Source organism: Manacus vitellinus, unplaced genomic scaffold (assembly GCF_001715985.3).
Source record: "Manacus vitellinus isolate BGI_N305 unplaced genomic scaffold, ASM171598v3 scaffold_12_pilon, whole genome shotgun sequence".
NCBI classification, from domain to species: Eukaryota; Metazoa; Chordata; class Aves; order Passeriformes; family Pipridae; genus Manacus; species Manacus vitellinus.
The window spans coordinates 11,525,643-11,549,554 of NW_021938949.1; the positions used below are offsets into that span (position 1 = coordinate 11,525,643).

The 23,912-nt window shown below is 42.1% G+C and overlaps 1 protein-coding gene across 1 annotated transcript in view; it reads right to left on the reverse strand.

Moving 5' to 3' along the window:
• Nucleotides 1–6,295, reverse strand: part of XYLT1 (xylosyltransferase 1) — an 84,681-nt gene extending 78,386 nt beyond the window's left edge. Inside the window, exon 1 of the mRNA XM_029957907.1 lies at nt 5,770–6,295. Within this exon, the coding sequence (XP_029813767.1) occupies nt 5,770–6,268 (499 nt within the window). The 5' untranslated portion in view covers nt 6,269–6,295. The remainder of the gene's footprint in view (nt 1–5,769) is intronic.
• Between the last annotated feature and the right edge of the window lie 17,617 nt (nt 6,296–23,912).

Below are 23,912 nucleotides of genomic sequence, written 5' to 3' on the forward strand. Positions count from 1 at the left end.
CTGCTTCACACATGTGAGGGGAGAAACACACGAGTTATTTCATAAATTCATTTCGCCTAAAATGCAAATACTGAATCTTGAAATGGCCCTTCATAATGAAAGTAGTGCTGTAAACACGGTTTCCAGAACAGTACACAATCTCTGTACACGGTGTAATTACATCTCAGCATTCTGCAGAATACCAGTGTATGGCTTAAATGCTATTAATTGTAAGTAGTTTTGTTCCACAGGATGTTGTTCGCCGATAACTACTCAATTAGGGTTATTTTGCAATTAGTCTACTCACAATAAATTTATTGCAACCAGAGTCATCTGTGGTGCAGCAAATTAAACCGCTGTCTGGGCTGCATGTGCAGTGCCTCTTGCAGGCTCCTTAAACCCTGTATAGCTCACCACAGTGATTTTGTCACACTAATGGATTAACCACACTGAAAAGCAGCAGCAGCCAATGTCATTCGGAATCCTGAAACCAGCAGAAAAAGACAAATCTGGGGTTCAATGATCTGTAGATCAAACCCAGCAAGTCCAAAAATGCACTGCCAAACACTTAAAAGCTAAACAAATCAAATGTCTCTACGTCACTGTGTGTGTGGACATGCATATTGAGTGGATGAAATCCTCTATTTGCTTAGCTACAGGTCCCATTCTTTTAAAATTTTATAGAGTATGCTCTCATTTCCATGCCTTAAAGAACAGCTCTGCTCCAGCCCATAAGTATTTGGCATCTCAGTGGCTTATCCTCTCCCTCCCTGCAAATCACAGCTCCTTCTGTTGAGTACCTTGAAGTAGTCAGGTAAAAACACTGTAGACATTCAGATTGCTATTACCTGTGTGTATTATTCAGTAAACAGAGCTTCAGAGCCCTTTTCTCTCAGTTTGAAAACCAAAAGGCTGTGTTTTCTAAAACGAAATGGAAAATTTTCTTCTCAGCAGCCTGTAAGAAGCTGAAAGCTCTTGCTTCGATGGGCCAGAGCAGCATTATCAATAAGCAACCAGGGAGAAGGCAGTCTGATGAATGATGTGGAATGAGGGTAGCTTGATTATCTTCCTACTTTATTATAAGCTGGGTTTACTCCACAGAGATGAAGGCAGTGGTTTAAAAACTAAGAAAAGACAACAGAAGAGCCAAAGGGAAATAAATCAGGCTCACTTGAGGCCTTCTGCTTTCCTAGGGACTTTTCTTTCACCAGAACTACATCTTAGAAAACACCCCTCAAAAAACCCTGCTACATACCTTTAGTCTATCTAAAGCCATAGATTTGGGTCAAGAATAAACCCAGTTGGGTAATTAATGATAAGGATTAGGCCAGAGTCTCCCCTAGGGATATGGCAATCCAGAGGACTGCCTGGTGCAGATACCACTTGGCACAGTGCCTATGATGACTCGTGGATCTGGAGCCAATGACTAAGGAGGAACTGTGCTGCATGTCCATCCAGCAAACTTGCAAGGCAAGGGATTCAGAGCTACAAACTACCACCATCTACATGGAAGTGAAAACCAGAGAACTCGGGGACTGAACCCAGCCAGTGGGTCAGTAGCTGGGCTACTTCCATTGCAAAAAGAGGACTGTAAGCAGAAATCATAACAGTGGTCATTCTGGGACTGTGCTCCTGTCCATGGTAATATGAGATTCTGCTGGCAGCAGATCAGGTCACTTGTGCTTTGCCAAAGAGAATTTTATCTAGGTACAGAGTGAAGCTTATTTTAGAGTCAAGAATTCACATTTAAACTTCTGCTTCTTCCCAGTACCCCTGCACAAGAGGAGGGCCATGCGTGATGACAGACAAAGAAGGGAGGCAGCTGGTCCACGTCCACCAACAGCTTTGGTGAGCAGAAGCAAATCTGTCACACCACAGGAATCAGTGTCCCCAGTCTGGCCCGTACAGGACTAGGCTGACGGTGGCCCCCTCTAGGAAAGGATAAGGCTGCACCTAAAGCCTTTGACGCCAATCTCCTATTCCATAGCATTTGTGCCCTGTTTTTAGGACCAGCTTGCTGGGAAACACCATCTCATGTGCTCTGCAAGTCAGATAACTGGTAAAGCTGCCCTGTCCTGTTTTGCTGCTTCAGAAGCAATGCCCTTAGAGGGACTGCAGCCCTCAGAGAAATAACACCTGCATGTCGAACAAGTAGTGAATATCATGCTCTTGGCTTACAACAATTCTTTCTTTTATACACTGAAGATAGTTATAATCAACTTCCTTTGCCTGTTGCCTTTGGAAACAATAAAATATTTAAAAAAGAAACAGCTTGTATGATCCTGTTCCCGTTGATAACCACCCAAGCGAACATATCACTTAACATTTATGACAATGCAGTTGGATGGAGTCATGTCCATGACTGATAGCTACACTTAGCAACGTTGTGGTTTTGATCAGCTGAGACAAGATCCAAGGGGATTAAACAATGGATGACATCTCAATGGAAACCACAGCACTGGGAACGTGTTTATATGTTGGGATAATGGATGAATGTGCTGCTCCAAACGCATAAATATTTATACTTCACAGCTCCGCTGAAAACAGACAGGAAACCTTTTTTCAAACAAAACTGAAGGGAACAACACTCATATGTTGAATACAGACTCAGGTCCCCAGTGTCTGACTTTTGCTGACAAACAGCATGTAGCTTTTTTAATGCATAAAGTAGCAAGACCCCCTGCCCACACCTCCCCCTACCAGCAATCCTAACAGTGGGGTGTCTTATATCCCCAAAAGCTGATGGTCAGTGCTTCAGAAACATCTCCTAACCAAGTTCAACTCCTTTCAAGGACCCCCAGAGTCGATGAAGTCACCTTTGATGAGTGATGGAGCCACCCTGTGAGTGAATGACAGCAGTATTTATGTTCTACAGTGGGAGGAGAGAGATGGGACCACAGCACTTTTAACTCAGATAATGTATCTTGAACAGGGTTGTAAAATTCAAGGGACCTACCAAGTTCTATACATCTAAGGCCTTCCAGTAGGCACTGGACACCCTTAGTTTTGGGGTTCCCACGTTTGTCTTGATAGTACTGTATTCAGAGATTTGAAAAATGACTTCAAAGGCTGGATCTCTCCGTAGGTCTGATGTCCCAGTCTGCTCGTGCATTGGTGCTTCCTGCATAAGCAACTCATGTCCCGTTCAATATGCTGCTGCATTATCACTTCCCCACAGCAAAGCTCCCAAATCAGCTCTAGAGCAACCTCATATGGAATACAGGAGGTCCAGACTTTCTGTAAGGAAATCTGGCAGTTGAAGTGGTTAACTTCAGCTGTCAGCATGGGCAGCAGAAAATAACCTTGAGGCAAAGAAAACATCTTCCACACATGTCCATCTGGCTAAGTTAAGATGCCTCTCAATTATTCTTTTCAAATAAGTATCATTGCCTAAAATAAAAAACTAAATGAAACTCTAGCTGTGCAAAGTTAAAAATTTTACACACAGTCTTTTTACACTTAATTTTTTTAATGTGGTATATATCCATATCACATGAGTTTTGCCTAAATTAACCATAGTTGGACAACTTCTTAATTTCTCTAGTCATGTTTGTAGCTCCCAGGTTTCCTGAATGTTTTACTATGTCTTATTACAACTGAAGCATTTATACCAATGTCCTATGTACATACATGCTGAAAGGCTTCAAGTGTAAAATGAAACACTGTACTTGGTTCTAAGACCACACTATTATCCCAGCTGCAGGGCATAAGAGATAAAATCTGTATTTAAAAAAGAAGCAATAAATATTTCTTGAGAAACCTGTTTTTAAGAATGGCAGTTTTTTAAAACTTCTGGAAAGTCACCCTGTATCCCTGGGAGACAAGATTACCAGGCAGGGGATGGAATCATAGGTGTGTGCAAAATTGCACAGTTGCAGTGTGCGCCCACACTGATGACAATACATCTTCCAGCTCCCTCCAAGATATCACTTGCATATTTGTATATGTGATGCATTTACTCTAAACAAGGTATATAGCATCGATCACATTACTAAGACATGTCCTTGATCCCAAAAAGTGTAGGACAGTGTCTGCAAGGTGCTGACCTCCATCAGCAGACCAGAGCTGACTGTCCTGTCATTAGGGAGGAATAAGGAAAGATGGCAAGGACATGTTTTTCACCATGAATTCCTTCTTTGGCACCTCACTGGGACCTCAGGGACACCCAGGGGTACTCACTGATGCTCAGCCTGTCACTGATGTCTGGTTTTGCTAAATTCTTAATTCTCTGCTGACCTTTTTATCTCCCCTTCAACTTGTGCTGCCTTTGTTGTTTCTCTTCCCATCTTCCCACTGAACACTAAGTCTTCTACCTGCTCCATGAATTCTTGGTCTCCAATGTCTGCCCATCCAGCTTAAAAACTCGGAGTATTACCATGATAAGAGGGAGAAAAAACACCAAAAGAGAGATGGTAAAAACCAAAACAGAACAGCCATAGACGCACTGGGGTGGGGAATGGGGTGGTCACACCATTCATCCTGGTAACGTGCACCATCTAAATTAAAAACCTAAGAATCTTATTACACGGAGATGCGCTTGTTTGGAAACATTCTCTGGGGCACCTCTTCTTTTCCACTGTCTGTACAGGGAATTTAACCTCCTAATTTAGGCAATAGCAACATGGATCATCCTCTCCACCACACTGAAACCACCTATAGCACCCACTGCTTTGTGATGGTGCAATAAAGAGGTACCGTGGGGGTTAGAGGATGTAACTAAATATTCCTAACAAAAGAAACTAAACATCCCCTAGTCCCAATGGCTCACCACGTTTACTCCATAATCTCAAAGCAAGACCTATTCTCTAGTTTGTAAAAGTCCCTCTGCACTTTCAGCTCAGCCAAAGGCATCAGCACATCCTTCTGTGCATGGGCTGAAGTGCCACTTACAGGGTGGGGACTCTGGACTGTTGTATAAACAAATGCTGCTGTGGATAATGTTGTTCCTTGATCAATACCCACTTTGATCAACTGATCAATGCTTTTTCTTTTTTTAAAAGGCACTTTGCTCTGTGGGGAGCTTATAGCTTGATGAATGGTGACACATGAAGCAGTCTCCGAAAAGTAGGAAAAGGTCAGCTCAGAAATGCAAACTGACAGCAAGCTGAGAGGTAACTTGTGATCTGATGGCATGGAGAAACCAAAGGCAACAAATCAAAGCTTGGCTTAGGCCAGCAGAGGTAACTGACTCTCTACAGCAGTGATTTTGAAAATAACTTTTGCTGATTCAAGAACATTAAAAATAGAAGTCAGCCACAAAATTGGATTTTCCCCATGCTTCTGGAAATTTTTTTTTACTATACTTCTGATAATTACTGGGGTTATCAAAATGCTTAGGACTCCACTGTGCCAGAAAAATAGCCATATGGCCATCAATGCCACTCATTTATTGGTTAGCATAAAGCACCAAAATTCACAATGGCTGTTCCCTGATCGCTAAAAAGCACAAAACTCCTGCACAGAATAACCAGACTCTGGCTAAGAAGTAAAAGTCTGGTTAGACTAAGAAGTAAAAGAAACAGGAGTAGCAGCTGAATACCCAGATCACACTGTGCAATAAAAATGTGGAGGAAGCGAAAAAATATTCTGTAGGAATCTACCAAGGATCTTGTGACATCCAGGTACATCCCTGTTTAAAACACCGCCAAACCCTCCCTCGTTTTCATGGCCTAAGTCCATCACACACTCCTGGAATAAAGTCATTTTTCTCATCAGAAGGCCATTTCAAACACACAGAGTCCTTTCCCCGAGAACACTGTGTTATTTCTCCTTCACCATCTCCCAACTTACCCTCCAGGGCACAGAACCGCGTCACCTTCTCCGGCATCAGCGTCCCGACCTTGTGCTGACAATACACATCCGCGATCTCCTGGCGGCACTGCTTAGACTTAGCGCGGGACATGGCCGAGATTGCCTCTTTGCCCGTGACCTCACACTTGGGTGGTTGGTCGTATTTCAGTTCAGGGGAGCTGTTTTCAATTTTTTTTAAAAGATGCTCTTTTGGAGACCTGTCAATCTCCTTCAGATTGTTGTTGTTGTTGCTGCTGCTGTTTTTTCCGGGGTGTTCACTGAATTGCACCACCTCATTGGAGTGCTTCCCCAGCAGCAAGTTCTCCTTCATCTTTTCCTCTTCCAGTTTCTTTCTCAAGTGCTCCTTTTGCTTGCTAAGGGGTTTTTTCACCAGCTCAGACTGGTGTTTTTGCCTCTGAGTCCTGGGAGCAAAGTTACTGTTATCAATAGTTTCAAAGTCCTTGGGGACTGAATTTTCATTATTGCTGTCTGTTCGCATTTTCTCTTTCGGTCGGTGGGAAAAATAGCCATCCTATAAATGGGGAGAAAAATTATACTCATCTTACTAAAATAGTCATATCCCATGCATTACAAGCATTTCTTACATGACAACATAAATCAATTACAATCCAACATACTGCAAAAAATCCCCACGTTAGGGTTCATAGCAGAAAGACAGAGCTAAGAAGCTTCTGAGCTGCCCAAGTCACCCACAGGGGCACTCCCTTCCTCACTGGGCCAGAGTCTAACTCCCATCTCAGATGGAGCAGGGGTGTTTTACTCAGGTTTGTGAGCAGGGATTAACCAGACACTTTGCCCTGACACCATTAAATATCTATGACAAAACCCACACAGGTTTCAGTGGAGCGAGAGCAGGTCCTTGGGCTCCCTGGGAGGGTCAGAGCCAGGCTCAGGTGTTGGCTCTTAACCACCATGGTCCTCTTCTCCACACTGGGTACTCTCTGATAAATACACAACCCATAATGTTGCAACATTTAAAATATATCATATAAAGGAAAAGGAACAGACCATGGAAAATATCTGTCTGCAGCAGAATAAGGCTTTGGTTCACAATTTCACCCCTGTGATAGGTGGAGACCTATTACCACGGGAACTTGTCCCTGCTCATCAACAGCACAGGTGTTGATGTTTACAACAGCAAAGAAAAGGGAGGACTCTCAAAGTGTGAGAGACAGCAGAGAACAGGGCCATCTACTCTAGAAAAGATGTGACAGGCTGGAACACAACCAAGGGGCACCTAGGTGTGTATATGACTATCAAATGGGACAGCCAGGGGTGGGTGAGGCTGAGCTGCCTTCACTCCAACCACGGAAATCAGTTCTCAGACTAGTGGGGGACACAATTTTTAGACCCGTAGACCAGGAAACATCTCCATTTCTAAAAGTGATCAGTAATAGATGAAATGAATGATGAATTGTTATTAAAACATCTGAAGACAGGAGTATAAATATTAATGGACTTTTTGAGTCTGTCCTGTTTCCTTTCCACTTGTGGAAGACCTAACCAAAAATTAGAGGCTGGGAAATGACAGCATCACTAATGATGACTGATGGGATCATCTTTTAGCACCTGTGAATCACATTTTGTATTCAAAACATTTTACCAGCATTAGCTAATTCTTTCTCACACCTCTTCTGGGAGGAACTAAACAGTGAGGGTTTGCAGAGAAAGGAGAGGGAGATAATGACTTATCTAAGGCCATGCAGGAAGTCAGTATCAGTTTGACCTCTGCAGCTCAGCAATGAGAAATGTTTGAATAGTCTATTCATTAGAAGATGTTGTTTTGTAAGTGGATGAAGTGATTCTCTCTCCATGAATATGTTCAGTTTGCAATTAGCTTTAGCAGTCCAACACAGAATACAGAGGAATTAAAAACAACAACAACAAAAACAAACAAACACACAAAAAAACCCCCAAACGACACAAAAACCCCTGGCAACAACTTACAAACCAAAATGCAAACATTTTTCAAACAAACAATATATTTCTAGTTTAGGGAGAAAGATTTTTTTTTTTTAAATTCAAATTTTAAGGGCACACACGAAATTAAATTCTTTTTTCTGTCTTTTTTTTTTTTTTTTTTAGGAGAGGAAAAGAACAGCATTTAGTACAGAATCACAGATTCATTTAAGTAGAAAAAGACTTTTAGGATCGTGGACTCCAACCATTTCCCCAGCACTGCCAAGTCCACCACTAAACCATGTCCCCAAGTGCCACACCTAAAAGTCTTTTAAATCCCTTCAGGGACTGTGACTCCACCACTGCCCTGGGCAGCCTGTGCCAGAGCTTGACAACCCTTTTCCATGATTAAAATTTTCCTAATATCCAACCCAAATCTTCCCTGGCACAACTTGAGCTCATTTCCTCTTGTCCAGTCACTTGTTACCTGGGAGACAAGACCAATCCCCACCTGGCTACACCCCCCCAAATCCTGATCTGTACAGCAAATGCATCTGTATAAAGGGGCAAAGAAGGGAGAGGAGATGTTCACTGTTGGGTTTTTTGTGGTAATTATTACCCACAAATGAGACAGTGGCCTGAACCAGAACAACAGGCACCCCCCCCCATGTTCCCAGGAGCACACAAGCCTTGCCCACACTCTGCCCCATCCGAACCTCTGGAGTTTGACAAAGTGCCAAAAGATGAGGTGAGGGCCCGTTTCTGTTTCAAACAGCATCTGACATAATATCTGTGTGGTGTTTCCATCGGGATCTTTGCTCTCCATGTTACCAACCCTGTGCACAGGAGTGCTGGACAAGCTGTGCAGCTTCCCTGGGACTGCCAGAGGCTGCAGCTCCCGGCTCTGCAGCAGTGATCCCACCTGGCTGGTGCACTAAGCTGGCACAGAGCAGCAGAAAGCTGTGAGGAAACCTCAGGAGAAAAAAGCAAAGCAAACAGCAGATTTACTGGTGTGCAGTTCACCTCTTTAAACTGTTTTCCTTCTTCAAGTGCTTTGCCCCCCCTGGGAAATGCTTTTCCAAGTCTACATGCTGGAATCTGAAATAACAAATGAATTCTAAATGCTTCAAAGGCAGACACAAAACGAAGCTCGGCTGTAACTCTTCCCTGCCTGCAGGGACAGTGAACACGACAAAACCTCCCCACAGGAGGACACCCAGTATCTGCAGGGACATCTCTATGGGAGGAGCAGGGACTAAAAATAAAGCAGGGTCTGTACAACAACTGTAAAACCAAGAGCTATAGATATGCATTGAAAAATAAGAACATGTAACAAATACCCCAGTTGGACAGTGAAATCCACCCTCACGCAATCCCACACTGGCTGGTGCAAGTGTAAAATGCCACAAAACCAAAAACCTCCACCCACCTCTAGTTTGCTTTTCTCTCTCGATTGCTGTCACCAAAGCCAAGCATGATTGTTACAGTATAATGATTTCAAGATAGGCTCCAGACCTGACAGCAGAATGCACACATTTGCAGTGCAGAGGAAATGAAACTCAGCACTCTGAGCTTAGAACAGCAGCAGCTGCTGACAATAAGTTGTGTTCATTTGTGAAGTTCAGGGGTACAAACAAAAGCAGCACATCTGGTTTTCAGCTGCCTGCAGGAAAATGGGTTTTACTTGCTCTGCAGTATTTTATTTTTACAGTGCTGGATTAATTGCAGACTTTGTCATGGATGTCTGAGACATTCAAGACAGGACAAAGTCATCTTGCAGAAAGATGATCTGGAAACCAGGCAATTCCAGTTCTGACAGTACCATAGCACAGACATCAGTGGGTTCACCATCTAAATCATAATTTTTCTCAACTTTTATCTATTTGTTAGCAGCACTTCCTTATCTCTGTGCTTGCAAATCACTGAAAAAATGGAAGGCTATCCCAGGACCAAATGAGAAGCAGAGAGCCTACTACAGAGAGCCTGTATGTGTGTACAGTCAAAGATGAAAGGATTATTTTCAAACCAACACCAAACACTGCTATTTTTTGTTTTGTATCGATCTCATCCAAAGAACACACAAAAAAGTTATTAGGGAAAGCACCGTTTTGGTCTTTGCAACAGACCAAATCTCTCTAGAACAGACACAGATCAGAGGAGGATCTATCCAAAGTCAACTCATTTGAGAGGCTACCCTATTACATTACTCAGTACTATAAGGTGTCAAACACAACACATGCCACCCAAGAGCACACATTTCAACTGTGCCTCTCCTACAGTCCCACCCTCCATCAGTTTAAAGCCCTTTCCTCTTGTCCTATCACTCCATGCCTTTGCAGAAGTCCCCCTCCAGCTCCTTGTAGCCCCTTTAGGTACTGGAAGGTGCTAAAAAGAAATCTCTGGAGAGTTTCCTTCACTTTGCAGAACCATATTTCAAAGATGAAGTGTGACATTGTGGATGTGTATCATCGAACACAGATCTAAGAGAAGGATTTCCACAAACTGAAATTTTCTGTCCTAACTTCATCAGAAAACGCACAGAGAGGTTAAGTGCTGAGTACTCGATGGCAAGAGCCCTGTCAGGGAGAGTTTTAATGACCGTGGGGCCTCTTCTGTGCCTGCAATTCAGCAATAACAAGCAAATTCTCTGAAACTGGGAAAGAACAGTCTGTACCCAGGAGTGTACATGAGATCACTGCCAATTACATACTGATTGCCATTGATGCTAAAAATAATATTACAACATTAATGCAAAAATAACATTTTAAGCTCAGAGCCATTTTATGTAAGGACAGAGTTTGAATTCTGCTCCAAATTCTGCTGCTTGTTGAACATGCAGATCTTAATTCTCCAAACTCCAACTTTAATGTGTTTTATTAAAGTTTGTCAAACACAGGGTGTGCTCTTTGGTATATCAGCCACTATATCTACACTGATTGAGGGTCTGGAGCTCAGGTACTGTGAGTTTGTTTGAATTCAAAGTCCCATCTATCTCAGGAAGCAAAGCCTGTGTTTCTGCAGAGACTTTGCAATCTAATAAGAAAACCATGGAATAAATTGCTGCTGTAACCAACTGCAGACCCAACAACAGCAGCTGCTGCTCACTCCACCTAGCACAAATGCAGAGAATTTGGAAGAACTTTACAGCTGTCTGTGATGACAAAGGGATTGTAAGGACAGCCTGTTAACACTTTCAGAGGCTTTTGCAGGTACAACCCACAGCAGCTCAGCCAGGTAAGGTTACATACCTGCAGACTGCCTCTCTCCATATATTTCTCACTTGCATCTGAGTTAAGCACACTCAAGCATAAACATTAATTTGGGATTGCCCAGTTTAGATAACGTAGGTCACAAATTCTCAGGTAATCCTTCAGGTACAGTTCTGTATCCTGTGTGCTAAAGGCTGGAGGTTAAAGGCTATGGCAGCAATACTGGCCAAGGGAAAACTCTAACATGCCTGCACATTCTCTGGGGGGTATCCTGCTGTAAGACCTGCAGACACCACAAAGCCATCAGGTACCAACTCACAGTTTCCGACCGCCCCTGGAAGGAGTGCTCTGCCAACAGCCAGGGATTAGGCAATGACTGCTCATTTTTGCAATGTGCAAAAAGCCAACACCAGACCAATTTCAAACCTGCTTTCAGAGAGATAACCTAAAGTGTATTTAAATCAGCAGAGACTCAAACACAGCAGACTGGTGTGCACCAGCTCTGCAGACAGCAAGGGGACGCTGAGGGATCCGGCTTGGGACACCAAAGCCAAGGGGAAGAGCCCACACTGTGCAGGTGGGCACTGCTCCAGCATCACCTGCTACACACCTGCAGAAGCACAGTGCTGTTAGAAGGCTCCTTTTGTAGAGGCTTTGTATGGAAAGTTAAAGAAAACCTTAATCAGTTCACAAAGGCACACAATAAGAGCTTGCATTTATCTGTGAGAGATGTTCATTGCATTGTACAGAGCATTTCCTCCTGACAAAAAGAAAATGCTCCATTCTCAGGAAAAGTTATTCATTGTACGATTTCTGTATCAACCAAGTCCTATAAATACCACCCAGATGGATGGACCATGTGCAATCAAGCCCTGAATGGTAAATGTTCACAGTTTCAGTTTATCTGACAACTGATTTTCTCTCCAGCATGGAAGGATTTGCTGTCTTTTTGTACTGAGAACATATTCTCATATTCTTCCCTTGGCAAAGCATGGTACCTTTTAAAGACACAGTAAAACAAACCAAAAATATGCAGATACATACATTGAGCAAGAACAAAACACACAGACCTTCCTCTAAATACAAAGTACTGGACATGCTGGCCTTGAGGGCCAGGTATAAATCTAACACCTGTACTATAAAAACGTACGTATTTTTCCTCCTGTCACATAACAGAGCACATCAGAATTATTGACCTCATGTGAAAATATGCAGTGACTGGGCAGTCATGAAGGATCACACACAGCTGAGGCCCCCAGAGCTGGTGCAGGCACTTGTGTCCTTGCTGGGGTGAGCTGTGTGGCTGCAGGACCCAAACCAGCTCACAGCTCCAGGAGGTGGGGAACAGCTGCAAAATCTGCATCGTATGTCAAAGCCTCAAAGAGACCCGGTCAGCTTTTATGGGACCATCTATCTTACCTGTCCTGTGACCAAGAAGAATTTAAACAGCACTATGAGAAGATAATTAAAAAAACTTTCTGTTCAATATTAATCACAGCTCTGTGACATATTATTTTGCACTGCCTGTTAATTATTCAGTAACGACACCTTCCAATTGTCAGAAGATGGCATCTCTACAAGCAAGGACTGCTGCTGGATTAAATCTGTTTTTCCTGCTCTTGCCTTTGTGCATTTGAGAACTGTTTCTTAGTTGAAACCAAAACCTTTTGCCTTCAGAACTACAAACTTTACACTGTGGTCTTGAGAACAAGAGCAGAAATTATAAATATTCCTTATGCTTCAGTGGGCTCAAAATCTGATTTCATCTCATTTTTTTTGAAACGGTTGGGCATCCATCTCCCTTGGCACATAGCTGAAGAAACTTTTCAGACTACCCATTCCACGGGCAGCTACAGGCTGCCAAAATAAAGAGCATGGCAAATTCAGCTCCATGGCTGGTTCCCAAATCCATCCTGGGAAGCAGCTTCACTCGAATCTCCTTTTCTGCAAGAGTCCAAGAAAAAACATCTTTCTCCATCACCGTAAAGTAAAACCACAGGGTATTTTCCTGGAAATGTCTAAATGTTCCCTGTTCTGCTAAATGCATACAGAAGGATGGTCACCATCAGAATGATAATAATTAAAGGAAAATCACAGCAGAGAATTGCTGAGGCAGGTGGGAGAATGGGTCAGATCCTGCCTCCCTTCCCACTGGTAGACCAAGCGAGCCCATTCCCAGGATGATCAAGTGTGTGGGGCTGACACACCGCTGGCTACAGGAGCTTTGGGCACCTGCCCTGTGTGCTGCAGCCCACCACGGTCCAGAGGCTGAGCACCACAGCAGGCATCATCTCCTGCACAGATTTCAACATCCTTCAGATCCTCATTTCAGCAGCTCAGAAGGCCACCAGGTGAAGGGAGGTGCAGTCCCAGGTAGGGCAGGACCCTGCTGGTACAAAATGAACTCTGGATGCAGAGCTCACCCCACTGTCACCTGTCCTACCACATCCACATCTGTCAAACTACAGAACCACCACTGCTCTGCCTGAAGTCACCGTGCAGCCACATGGATGTAGAGCAGACACCTTGCCACAACACCAAAACAAACAAGAAATTAGGAACTTTAATTGAAGACGTGGCTGATGTGCCACAAGACCCTTGGAAAATGAGTACTTTTGGCAGGTTTGAACAAAAGCAGGGCCAAGGAGAGCAGATGGAGGAAAGGCAGCAGATGTTAGTTATATTTTTCCATATGTTTTTCTGCTTTGCTGTAATAAGTACATTGTACTTGAATTTTCAGTGGTCGAAGACTTGTGAGAAATATTTTGTGAGAAATTTGTTACTTTATGCCTTTCCCTAAAAATGGAGATGCAAAAGGTGAAAACAAGTTTATTGACTTGCAAGCTGGTAAAGATGAAAGATGCAATTAGTTCAAACACAGTGCTTTCTGTTATGTAAAAGGATTTTGAGAAAAAGCAATTGTTTGGGTTAAAAGGGGGATTCTGATACTTGAAAAAGCAGGAGTCCTTCAGGTTCAGTGCTAACAGATACTTAGAGGCACAGCTACCCCAAAACTACTGCAACACTTGTGTTTCAATCCAGAGTAACAGATGGACCACCACAAAGTGCACAAGGGACCCTGTGCTGGAACATCTGCATTGGTAAGTGATTGTTCGGAGGATTATTTTTCCCTTCCTTTTCAAAAATGTTGCCATCCATTTTTATTTTTTCCTAAAATCAGTTTCAGCAGGGTGTTCCAAAACACTCAAAACAACATCATAAAAACATCATTAATAGAAGCTGCTTTTATCCCTTTTTGCGTACATACACTAAGGGAGAATATTCTGGTTTGAAATCAAATGAAAACAGCTTTAAAACTTTGGCTGCTTTTCTCAAGAGTTTTTCTTTTTTCTTTTTTTTTTTTGCTAACATGTGACTTACTTTCAGAGTGATTAAGATTAGGGAGTAAAATAATATTGCATCTCTCAAGAGACCAAACAGATTTTCACATTTGTTCCATCTTAGCACAGCAGCTGTATGAAAAACCATATAGTATCAACAGTAATGTAAAATGTTCATCTGGTTATTAAAAAGTTGGGAATACTGCTAGAGGGAGCTGTGAAAGCACATATCCATAGTGCTTCAAAAATTGACCACTTTGTTTTCTGCTAATTTAAACTTCTCAGGAAAGTTTGTACTTAGACACCACAGACTAGTCAAATCTATCCAATTTGTAACAGAATTTGATTTATAAACAGTAACTGCCCCCACTTTACACATATTGTTCCCTTTCAAATCACACTCAATCTCATTAAGACTCCAGACTCATGCACAACCCCTTCTCTTGGCAAAGGTCCCTTCCAGTCCAATTCCCCAGGAACAGCAACACTCACTCAGGGCAGGATATTTTGCCCGTATACACAAACACACACACACATTTTAATGTTTCCACCTCTGCTTTGCATCACGTTTAGCTCTGCCTGGGTGTGGGCAAAGGAACCCATCCTTCATGACACAACACATTGCTCCACTCCCAACGGAACGAGCCCTCAAAAGACTGTCCATTTGAGCAACTATACTGCAACATTTACCAGCGTTTTTAAGCCTTCTGGATTCATTTCAGCTTAACCACGTCTTTAAACAGAATTCACCACAAAACTAGGAAAGAGATGAAGGACTGGCCTGACAGTGCAAAATGCAGCTTCTGAGGAAGCTCAGGAAAACCCTGAGGTTTATTTTCTTACAGCTTCTTCCCAAGAGAAGGTGGATTTTAAGAGTCCCTGAAATGAACAGTTGAGACATGAAGGATCTTACAAACAAGTCAGCCCTTTCTCAAGGGAAAGACTTAACTGACTTTTTATATTAATGTCTATTACTTTGTGGTCTTTACACAGGACCCTTGGACACCTGAAAAGCAGATACTAATGCCCCACAACTTCTTAGCAGGCATAGGGCTGGTTGTGCTGTTCTCTCTTCTTCCTGAGAAGAGTTCAGCCAGGGGATGGCATGACTGGCACAGTGCCTGTGTCTGCACAGGGCTGGGCCTTGGGCTTGCACACAGGCACCTTCTGGGGCGTGGGACAGCAGTTCAGCAGGTAAGGTCCAGACTGGTGTACCTACACAGCTGTTTTTCCTGATGACTATTTTAATACTGAAAGGAAAATGTGAGATGTTCTGTGTTTTTATTTATCACCAAAGAGTACTGCTTCATTATGTGACAAAGGAACCCCAAAGAGGTAGTATGTAAATAAATAACACAAAATAAGAACAGGAACAAAGCTCAGTCATTTGAATGTTTAGAATATGGACACAATAACCACACTGAATACCTGTTATGAGCCAACCTGTTAATTTCTTTTTTTTAACCTTCCCCTTCTCAGTGACCCACCCCATAAAAAGTAACACACCTCATCTGAACTGAATTCCTCTGCTTTCATCTCCATTTCTTTCATGCAAAATTCAGCCAATATAGATTTTATATCTTTCAGAGCAGTAGTAAACACTTGAAATTGCTTCCTGGTGACTTGTTATTAACTAGATTCCAACTAAATTCATCAGGAGGCCTATTCCAACTCCAATCTAAACAATCTTGAGCAGCCCAGGGTGAATTGCTAAGACACACAATAGGATCTCTGGCAGCTATAGAAATTAAACATAATTAAAATATGGATGGTAGAAACCAAAGACACCCTCACATACAAACGAAAACATCCTTGTAAAATACGGTCAGTTTAGCACAAACGTATTCAGCCTTAATTAGGTAGAAAATCTATTTAGATGAATACAATGCAAAGAATAATAATGAACTTCGGGATTACATTTTGTTACTCGGAGGGAAAAAACAACACAAATAAATGGGAAGTAATTGGACCTTATTTAATAGTCTCAGACTATCAGCTTGAACAACTATAATCATTAAAGACCCTGCAGTGATCTTCTACTGATAAATGTTGTTAAATCAGAATTACAATACAACAAGCATGAAGAGCAAAGCCTATTAATATGAGCAGCACTAAAAGAAATAGATTCATTCACATGTTTGCACCAGCATCACAAGGAGTCTTTGAACCAAGCACACAGAAATGAAAGACCTTCACGTTTCCTCTTGTTTTGGGTCAGACTGAAAGACAAACACTTCCACACTTACTGCAGGGGGACTGCAGATGAGCAACAGTCACCCAGTGCTGGGTAAGTGGCAACACAAAGTTTGGTATCATGGGGCCCCAATGTATTATCCTGTATCTGCTATTCAAAACAAGTCAAACAGACCCTCTTGTGCATGCACAGAGCACTGCTACCAGACCCTATGGACTGGGAAGCCACATTACTTCTAACCCATTCTTCTCCCTGCCTGTTCCCCTCAGCATCAACAGAGAGATGGCAGGATGGAAAGCCTGTCTCTTTTATGCTTCTTTCTCCAAGGCCTGCCTCTGCCTCAAGGTCACTGTCCTCATGAGTTGCCCTTTATCTGTAAGGACAGATACATCTACAGCTCTTCCTGAAGCAATTCCAAGGAGAGACAAACACACCCTGTGTCCCTCTAGTGATGGGAGCAGAGAAAGGACTGTCCATTTGCAGGCTTTGGCCCTTTGGTAGGTGCTTTCTGTATATCCAAGAGAGAAGACCATCAGTATCATATTTTGTCTGATTACCTACTGCCTCTCAGTGACATAATGCTGATACGAGATGCAAATTCACCAGGTTTCCAGACTTCAGGTCCTTGTGCACATCTGCCGGGCAGCAGATTGCTTCCCACAGAAGCAGCCTGGAAAACCCACGGACGCCTCAGCACTTTGCTTGGAAAAGCCCCTTGAGGTGACAGGTTGCACATAATTCGCTTTCTGAACCGCAGGGAGTTTCAGGAGAACAAGCATGGGAAAGACTGTGACACACAGCTCTTGCCAGCTCCCCCGCCGCCCCCAAGCCGGGCAAGCCCCGCTGCACAGCCGGGATGGCACAGAAATGTTTGCTCAAGCCCGAGCTGGACAGAATATCAATGCAGCCCAGCAAAGAGCTCAACGGCAAACAGGAAGGAGGAAAAAAACCCTCTGACACAAAAGAAACAAACAGCCGGAGATGAGCTTTCCCAGCAGGTACCGCATTGGGATTCAGAGCCGGTCAGCGATCCCTGCAGGGGCAGCTCCGCCGGGAACAGGCGCTCTGCATTCCTATGAGAGCTTCCAGAGGCAGGGCCGCTGATTATTGTCAGCGGATCTGAAAGTGTTGCCCTTTATTATTCTTTATTAGCATCAAATTATGTTAGCCGAGCAGATCTGAAGAGATCTGATGGAAGCCGAAGCCCGCTGTAAATCCTGATGTGAAAGGATGCATTTCGCAGGCGATGAAAGCTGAGAATGAGCTGTCGTCTTCACTTAGTTTAATGCCCGTGTTGTCCTTTATAACAGCAAAAGCCTTCATCAAGAAGAAAAAACGAGCGGTTCTGTCTATGGCCCAGATCCTCACTTTATGCTCAAATAAATTTTACATTCCTCTGAAAGCAGACTTTGAATGACTGCTAAAATGTATATGGGCTATTACTGGGTCCCAGAGTTAGTTGCTCAAGGAACTTCAAAAAGAGCAGACTTAGGAATCTATTAGGCAACATTTTCTCTTTCCGTTGAAATCTCTAGAATAATGAATGCCTTGTTAAAAGCAACAAGATTGTTATCATCCTTTACTCTCTGACTGAGTGCATGAGCTGGGCTGCTTCCAGTAAACAAGTGGTTTGTGATAATTTTATAGAAGTGATTAAAATAAGTAAAGAGTAACTTGAATTATTTTTTCCTTCCCAGTTTGTGAATAAATATGGGCTAGTCGGTCAAAAGTCCCTGCTGACACAGAAGATTGCAGCAAGACAGTAGTGGTTGAAAAACTCCTATTCATCTTATCTGCCATCAATTGTCCATGGAGAGAGGGGATGACAATTACAATGTTACACAACATCTATAAACACAAATTCTTCTCTTCTGTACAGTCAACAAGACTGTTCCCACGTGTAAGTGCATTACTTCAGAGCTGGTTTTACAGATAAAACTGAAATTCTGGCAGTCTCCACCCAGAAGTCAATGGACAGGAGAAAGCCAGTCTTTTGCTGCTGGCAAGCCACATCATCCCCACACAGATCCAGCATGTTCACCAACAAAAAAGCATGGACAGAAAGAAGTGAATTAAGTGCATTTTTAACTATACTAAGCAACAAGATTGCTTGCAATGCCAATTATTCTATGAAATGCCCGTATATTTTAATGCATTCTTCTACAAAGAACCAATACTTCTACTTTCAGATATGTAGTGAACTGGCTCGCACAGAAATTTCTGAAATTCTAAACACACCTATCAAATGGAAATGGCCTCCAGGTATGTACAAAACAACAGAGTGCTTAGCAGTAACAAACACCAGTCCTCTTGACTGTCACCCTGATGTTCATTAAGTAAAAATAATAAAAAAAAATCTTTAAGAAGTGGCATTTAATTACTTATGGAATGTTTTAATTGCTATGACAAAGCAGTGGTTATTAATTACAGATCACATTAATACAAATATGATCTCATCATGATCATTAGGATTAACTTTAGTGATCTTGTTCACCAACACAGTGTCTTCGTATTTAAAGTAAAATGCCATTAAAAAGTCATGGGAACTCCATCATTAATGTGCAAGCAGTGTAATCTTAATTTCCTCCTGCAGATACTGAACTGAGACCAATCATGCAAGATTTTCCAGTATGTAAAACAACTGTCACTTTTCATTACAAAGAATATGAAGCAAAAAGAACACTGAAATAACAAGGCTGAAACAATTTTCCAGATTTAGAAAATGCCATGCCACACTTCGTCTAAGAGCACTTTTTTCAAGGGCTAAATTTTCCCAGGAATTCTAAAAACAAGATGTAATGTCCCTTTGTCAGAGTTCAGTTCTAGGCTGGCAAGTAAGGCCACAACAGACTGACTATTCAACATACCTCTCATGCAGATCATGGTACAACCTCAAGTGTCCGGCAGATTTTAATTATTTAAGAAAAGCTGACTGAAGATCAGTGCAATTGCCAGAGGTTAAAGATTTTAGTTCTTGATGATACAAAAATGATCAAGCAGATTTAGTGACAAAGTGTACAAAAGCAAGAGTAATGCATGGCTCAGAAAAGGGAATTACAGGGGAGGAAAACCAACATTCAATAATAACTTATGTCAGGCAAGTGCAGGCTATGACATCAACACATGTGGATGTGAGGGTAGACAGTCAGCTTTCAGAAATGCTAAATAAAGGGCCCAGACCTACAAGATCCTGAGCATTTTACAAAATCAGGTAAGAAGGAAGGAAAATATAAAGCAGCTTTCTAAAATGTAAATGTAAAAGTATAGGTAACAAAAGTTATATGCACTCATCAGGACACACGTGGTATAAACAATGAGAAAGAATGAGTTTGATAAATATTAAGATTATTCTTTAGAAAATATGGACAGTTTAAAGAAATGAACTCTGGGTTACCTGTATTTAACACTTAGCCCTCAATCTCCTTCAGACTATAATTTGTGACCTGGTCTTGAACCTTGCTGCTGGGCATCCATCCTGTCAGATGCCATCTATGGCTGATACAATGAGCTTTGTGTTTGTCTTTTAATCTTATCTCTGGGCTTCTGCTTTGTTCAATAGTTCACCTTTTGTCTGATTGCTGCCCTTGCTCAGGCTCCAACCTTTGCAGAGCTGCAGACCTGTCAGACAAGGAACAAAAGACTCTTTTCTAAACAGATAAGGGAACATAAAAACAACCACGGGTCAGGTTCCACCTGAAGTCAGGGCAGGGGCTGGATTCTGTGAAGTGCTGTCAGGATGAGTCAGACTTCCTTATGTGCTGACTTGCTGGTGAAAGCAGATGAAATGTCCCAAAACTTTTCAGCCCTAAAGTTCTAACACAGCTTCAGGCAAGGACCAGAACACCAAAGCAAAGGACAATTGCACTGTTTCTCCACCCCACTCAGACTATATCCACCTAAGTAAGGCTGCCTCTTGTGCCGCTGGATCGACTGAGTTGCATCAACACGTAGGCCTTGGTTTTGGCAAAGCTCAGGAGCCCAGAGGCATACTGGGACCAAAATAGCTACCAGTATTTTCCAGTCCTTTGTCAGCAATGAAAGTCATCAAAACTTCCAAGTCTCTCTCTATTAACACCTGAGCTCCACATCTTACCTCTTCTTTCTCAGAGCGACACAACAAATTGAGATCAACGCTTGGTTTTCTTTTTCTCTTACTACTCTTTCCAAAGTCTGAGAGAAAATAACATTTTCTCACAAGAGTTTAGTAGTTTAGAGCTAAAGGCTTACTAGTCAAACCACAAGTGATTTGAGCACAAAAGAAAACTCGGATTTGACATTTCTAGCCGTTAACTCCCCGGGACATTGTTGCACTTCCATTGTTGTCGAAGCGCTGGAACGAGCTTCAAGACTGCACCATGTAATGCTGAGACTGGCTTTGCTGAGGGACCCCATGCTGCAGAGTGCCTGAGAGACAGTCACTGGAACAATACAGCCCCTCCACCAGGGTACAGGACATATGAAATGAACCTGAAGGTGTTGGCCCACAGCCGACACAAAGAGCAGATTTAAGTGGTGACGTTGGTATGATGGTAGTGGGGGTGAAATCAAATGGAAGTCACTGGAAAGGCTAACAGTGTCCTAAACCAAAGTAAATCATTAAGTCTTGCACATGGTGGCACTCCAAAGCCAGCTAACTACAGCAACAAAGGATCTGACAAAGTCTACCAAGCATTTATTACTCCCACAGTGGGGGACATGGCAGTTTATAATGTTCAAGAAACATGTATTTTCATCTATTACAGGGAAAATGCTTCAAGGTTATTCTCCCTGCGTGGTAACACTACCTCAATGTTTATGTAGATCTTCTTTCACATATTAATCAAACTCTATCCTACATATATGATGGTGGTCTTGGAAAGACAAGAAAGACAAGGAAGAAGCCTTCGAAAATGCAAGCAGACTGCATATATTGTTTAAAAGAAATATTTTCATATGTGTAAAATAAATAGTTAACCAAGCAATTCACAGTCAGGAGAAAGCTACTCCAATACAAAAACTTTCTGTCCCTCTAAAATCTGGTTTATGTTATCACAGAAAACAAATAAAAATGGATTCCTTTTTCCTTTCCCAGACATTTCAACCAAATTTTTGACTCCCTGCAAGTTTCTGTCCTCCTGCTAATGACCTTCAGTCAGGAGATTGGGCATGGAAGAGCAGAGTGTTTTAACAACTTTCTGCCTTCCTTTAATTTGCCATCTCCATCACAGTCCCACTCTCTCTTGAATTATCACTCCTCAAACAGGCTTGTATTGACACTGGAGATCTTGCTCCTACTTTTCAAGTACCATTAAAGTCCTTATGAAGATGCACACAAAAAGGAAATATTTATAAAACTGTGAAACTGAAAAACACTACATATGCTGAAGACCAAAGTAAAACAGCAGATGTCATTATTATGCATACTTATTATATATTTACATTCTATATAAAATTTACATAATACACATATCCTGATTTTTTTTTTTCAAATATCAACACACTTACGTATCAAATAGCTTTTTAAACAAAAGCTTGGAAAAAGCCCATTTGTCTTCACTGCAACCTCATAAATTTGCAACATCTCTTACGAAGAATCTGGTTTGCAACAAAATAAGCAAAGGAGTGAGTGGAAAGAAAAAAACCTTTTTTGACAGGCATCCTCTTTGCTGATCCAGTTAAAGGAGGCTGGATATTCAGACAAGTAGTTAAAATGTAAAAAAATTCTCCATTTTGCAATGGCAACAGATAAAGCTGCTGATGTGGCACTTTCCCAGCGTTTGAACATGATGTCTAAGAATTACAAGGTTTGTGATTGGAAACTTTTCCTGCCCCAATGAAATTTTAGGTGCTAAGGCATAGAGAGGCAACTCCTACTGCTTATTCAGAGGAGGTTAGGGAACAAAGGAGGAATCAGCACGTTTGCTTCATCTCTTACACACTCAATTCGTGGTGACTCATGGCTGCTGACGAAGCCTGGGCTCCCGAGGAAGCCTAAGGCTTTTCGGTGTCATTTTTTTAATTTTGAAGTGAGAAGAGCTATAATTATCATGCAGCTGACACTCATCCCACTAAAACTAGTATGTGCATAAAATAGCAAATAAAACAAACATATTAGGGCTAGATGAGAGCTGGTTATGGGCCCAGCTCTGTGCAGCCTGTACAGACCAGGAGCAGCTCTGGGAGGCAACCAGTTCCCACTGGTTTTCCAGCAGCTCACTTCCAACCAGAAGGCGTTTCCTTCAGGCAGCAGGGAATTACACTGGACACAGACACAAGACAATCCAGAATGAGGCCTGAGGTGTATGAATATGGTAGCACAGCCCTGTGTAAGTAGAACAATCATGAAGCAGTACAAATCTAACTAAGTAGGGCTGACCTACTGTACTGTGAGAATTCAACAATCAATGATAAGAGACAAGTGAGAGAGTTGTCCAGACCTGCAAGTGAAACAGAAGGCATTTTCCATGGGAAAACTACAGCTCATCTAAAGTAAAATAGGAGGCAGCAAATTCAATTTGCAGATTCAGCAAATTCAGAGGGAGAAAACAAGGATGATTTATGTCCAAGTTCTTGCTGCAGTCTGTGGCCAGCTTTCACTAAAATGCAATGTGGCTAATCCTTATACAGCATCTTTCACCCCAAACACTCCACAACACACAGCTCCACTGAAATATTGGACATTTCAATATCAGCACAACTAATAAGTAATTCCCTCCAAAAAAATAAAACAAAGTATCTTCCTGAACTAGTTTGGAAAGTCGTGGGCAGAAGACCTCGCAATTAAGACATCCTACATAAATATCAAAACAGGACTCATTTAACCAACATTCCCTTTCTAAAAAATCTAAACAAAATCTTATTTGGGCTGACAGTTCATTTTACATAAGGGAGGCTTCACAACCAGCTCACAAAGTCCATATAATGAAAAATGAGAATGTGTGCCAACATTAAATTTAGAAAAGTCATGAAGTCTTTCTGACAGAGTTCTGGCAGCTGACAGTTTGTGTTTCACTGATTTTATAGGTCAAATAATAGACATTGTGATGCCAGACAGTTGAGAGCACGATCATTAAGCAATACTTTAGCAAATCCAAAAGAGCTTATAAGCTACCCATATGGTCCACAGCTGATTTTAGCCACCAGTAAAGCAAATGTATGTTGCTAAAATAAGAGATGCAACTGCTGTACTCAGATGACACCATTAATTTAGAAACTACTGAGCAGCAGCAAGCAGCCCCTGCTATCCTGACTGTTCATCTGCAGCAATGAATTATTTGTCAAGTGAACCACACTGGTTACTCAACGACATACAAATCGTGACCAAGCAGCTTTTCAATAGCTCATGGCCATCATTGAATTGTTGTGGTCTGGGCTGTTGCTCAATGACATCTGAAGAAAGAAAAAAACCACCCATAAAGTGACAGAAGGTAGAAACATATGAGGAAAGAAAAGGAAAACAGGGAGATCATGTGCTTTTCTCTATGTCAGGGCCTCAAGAAG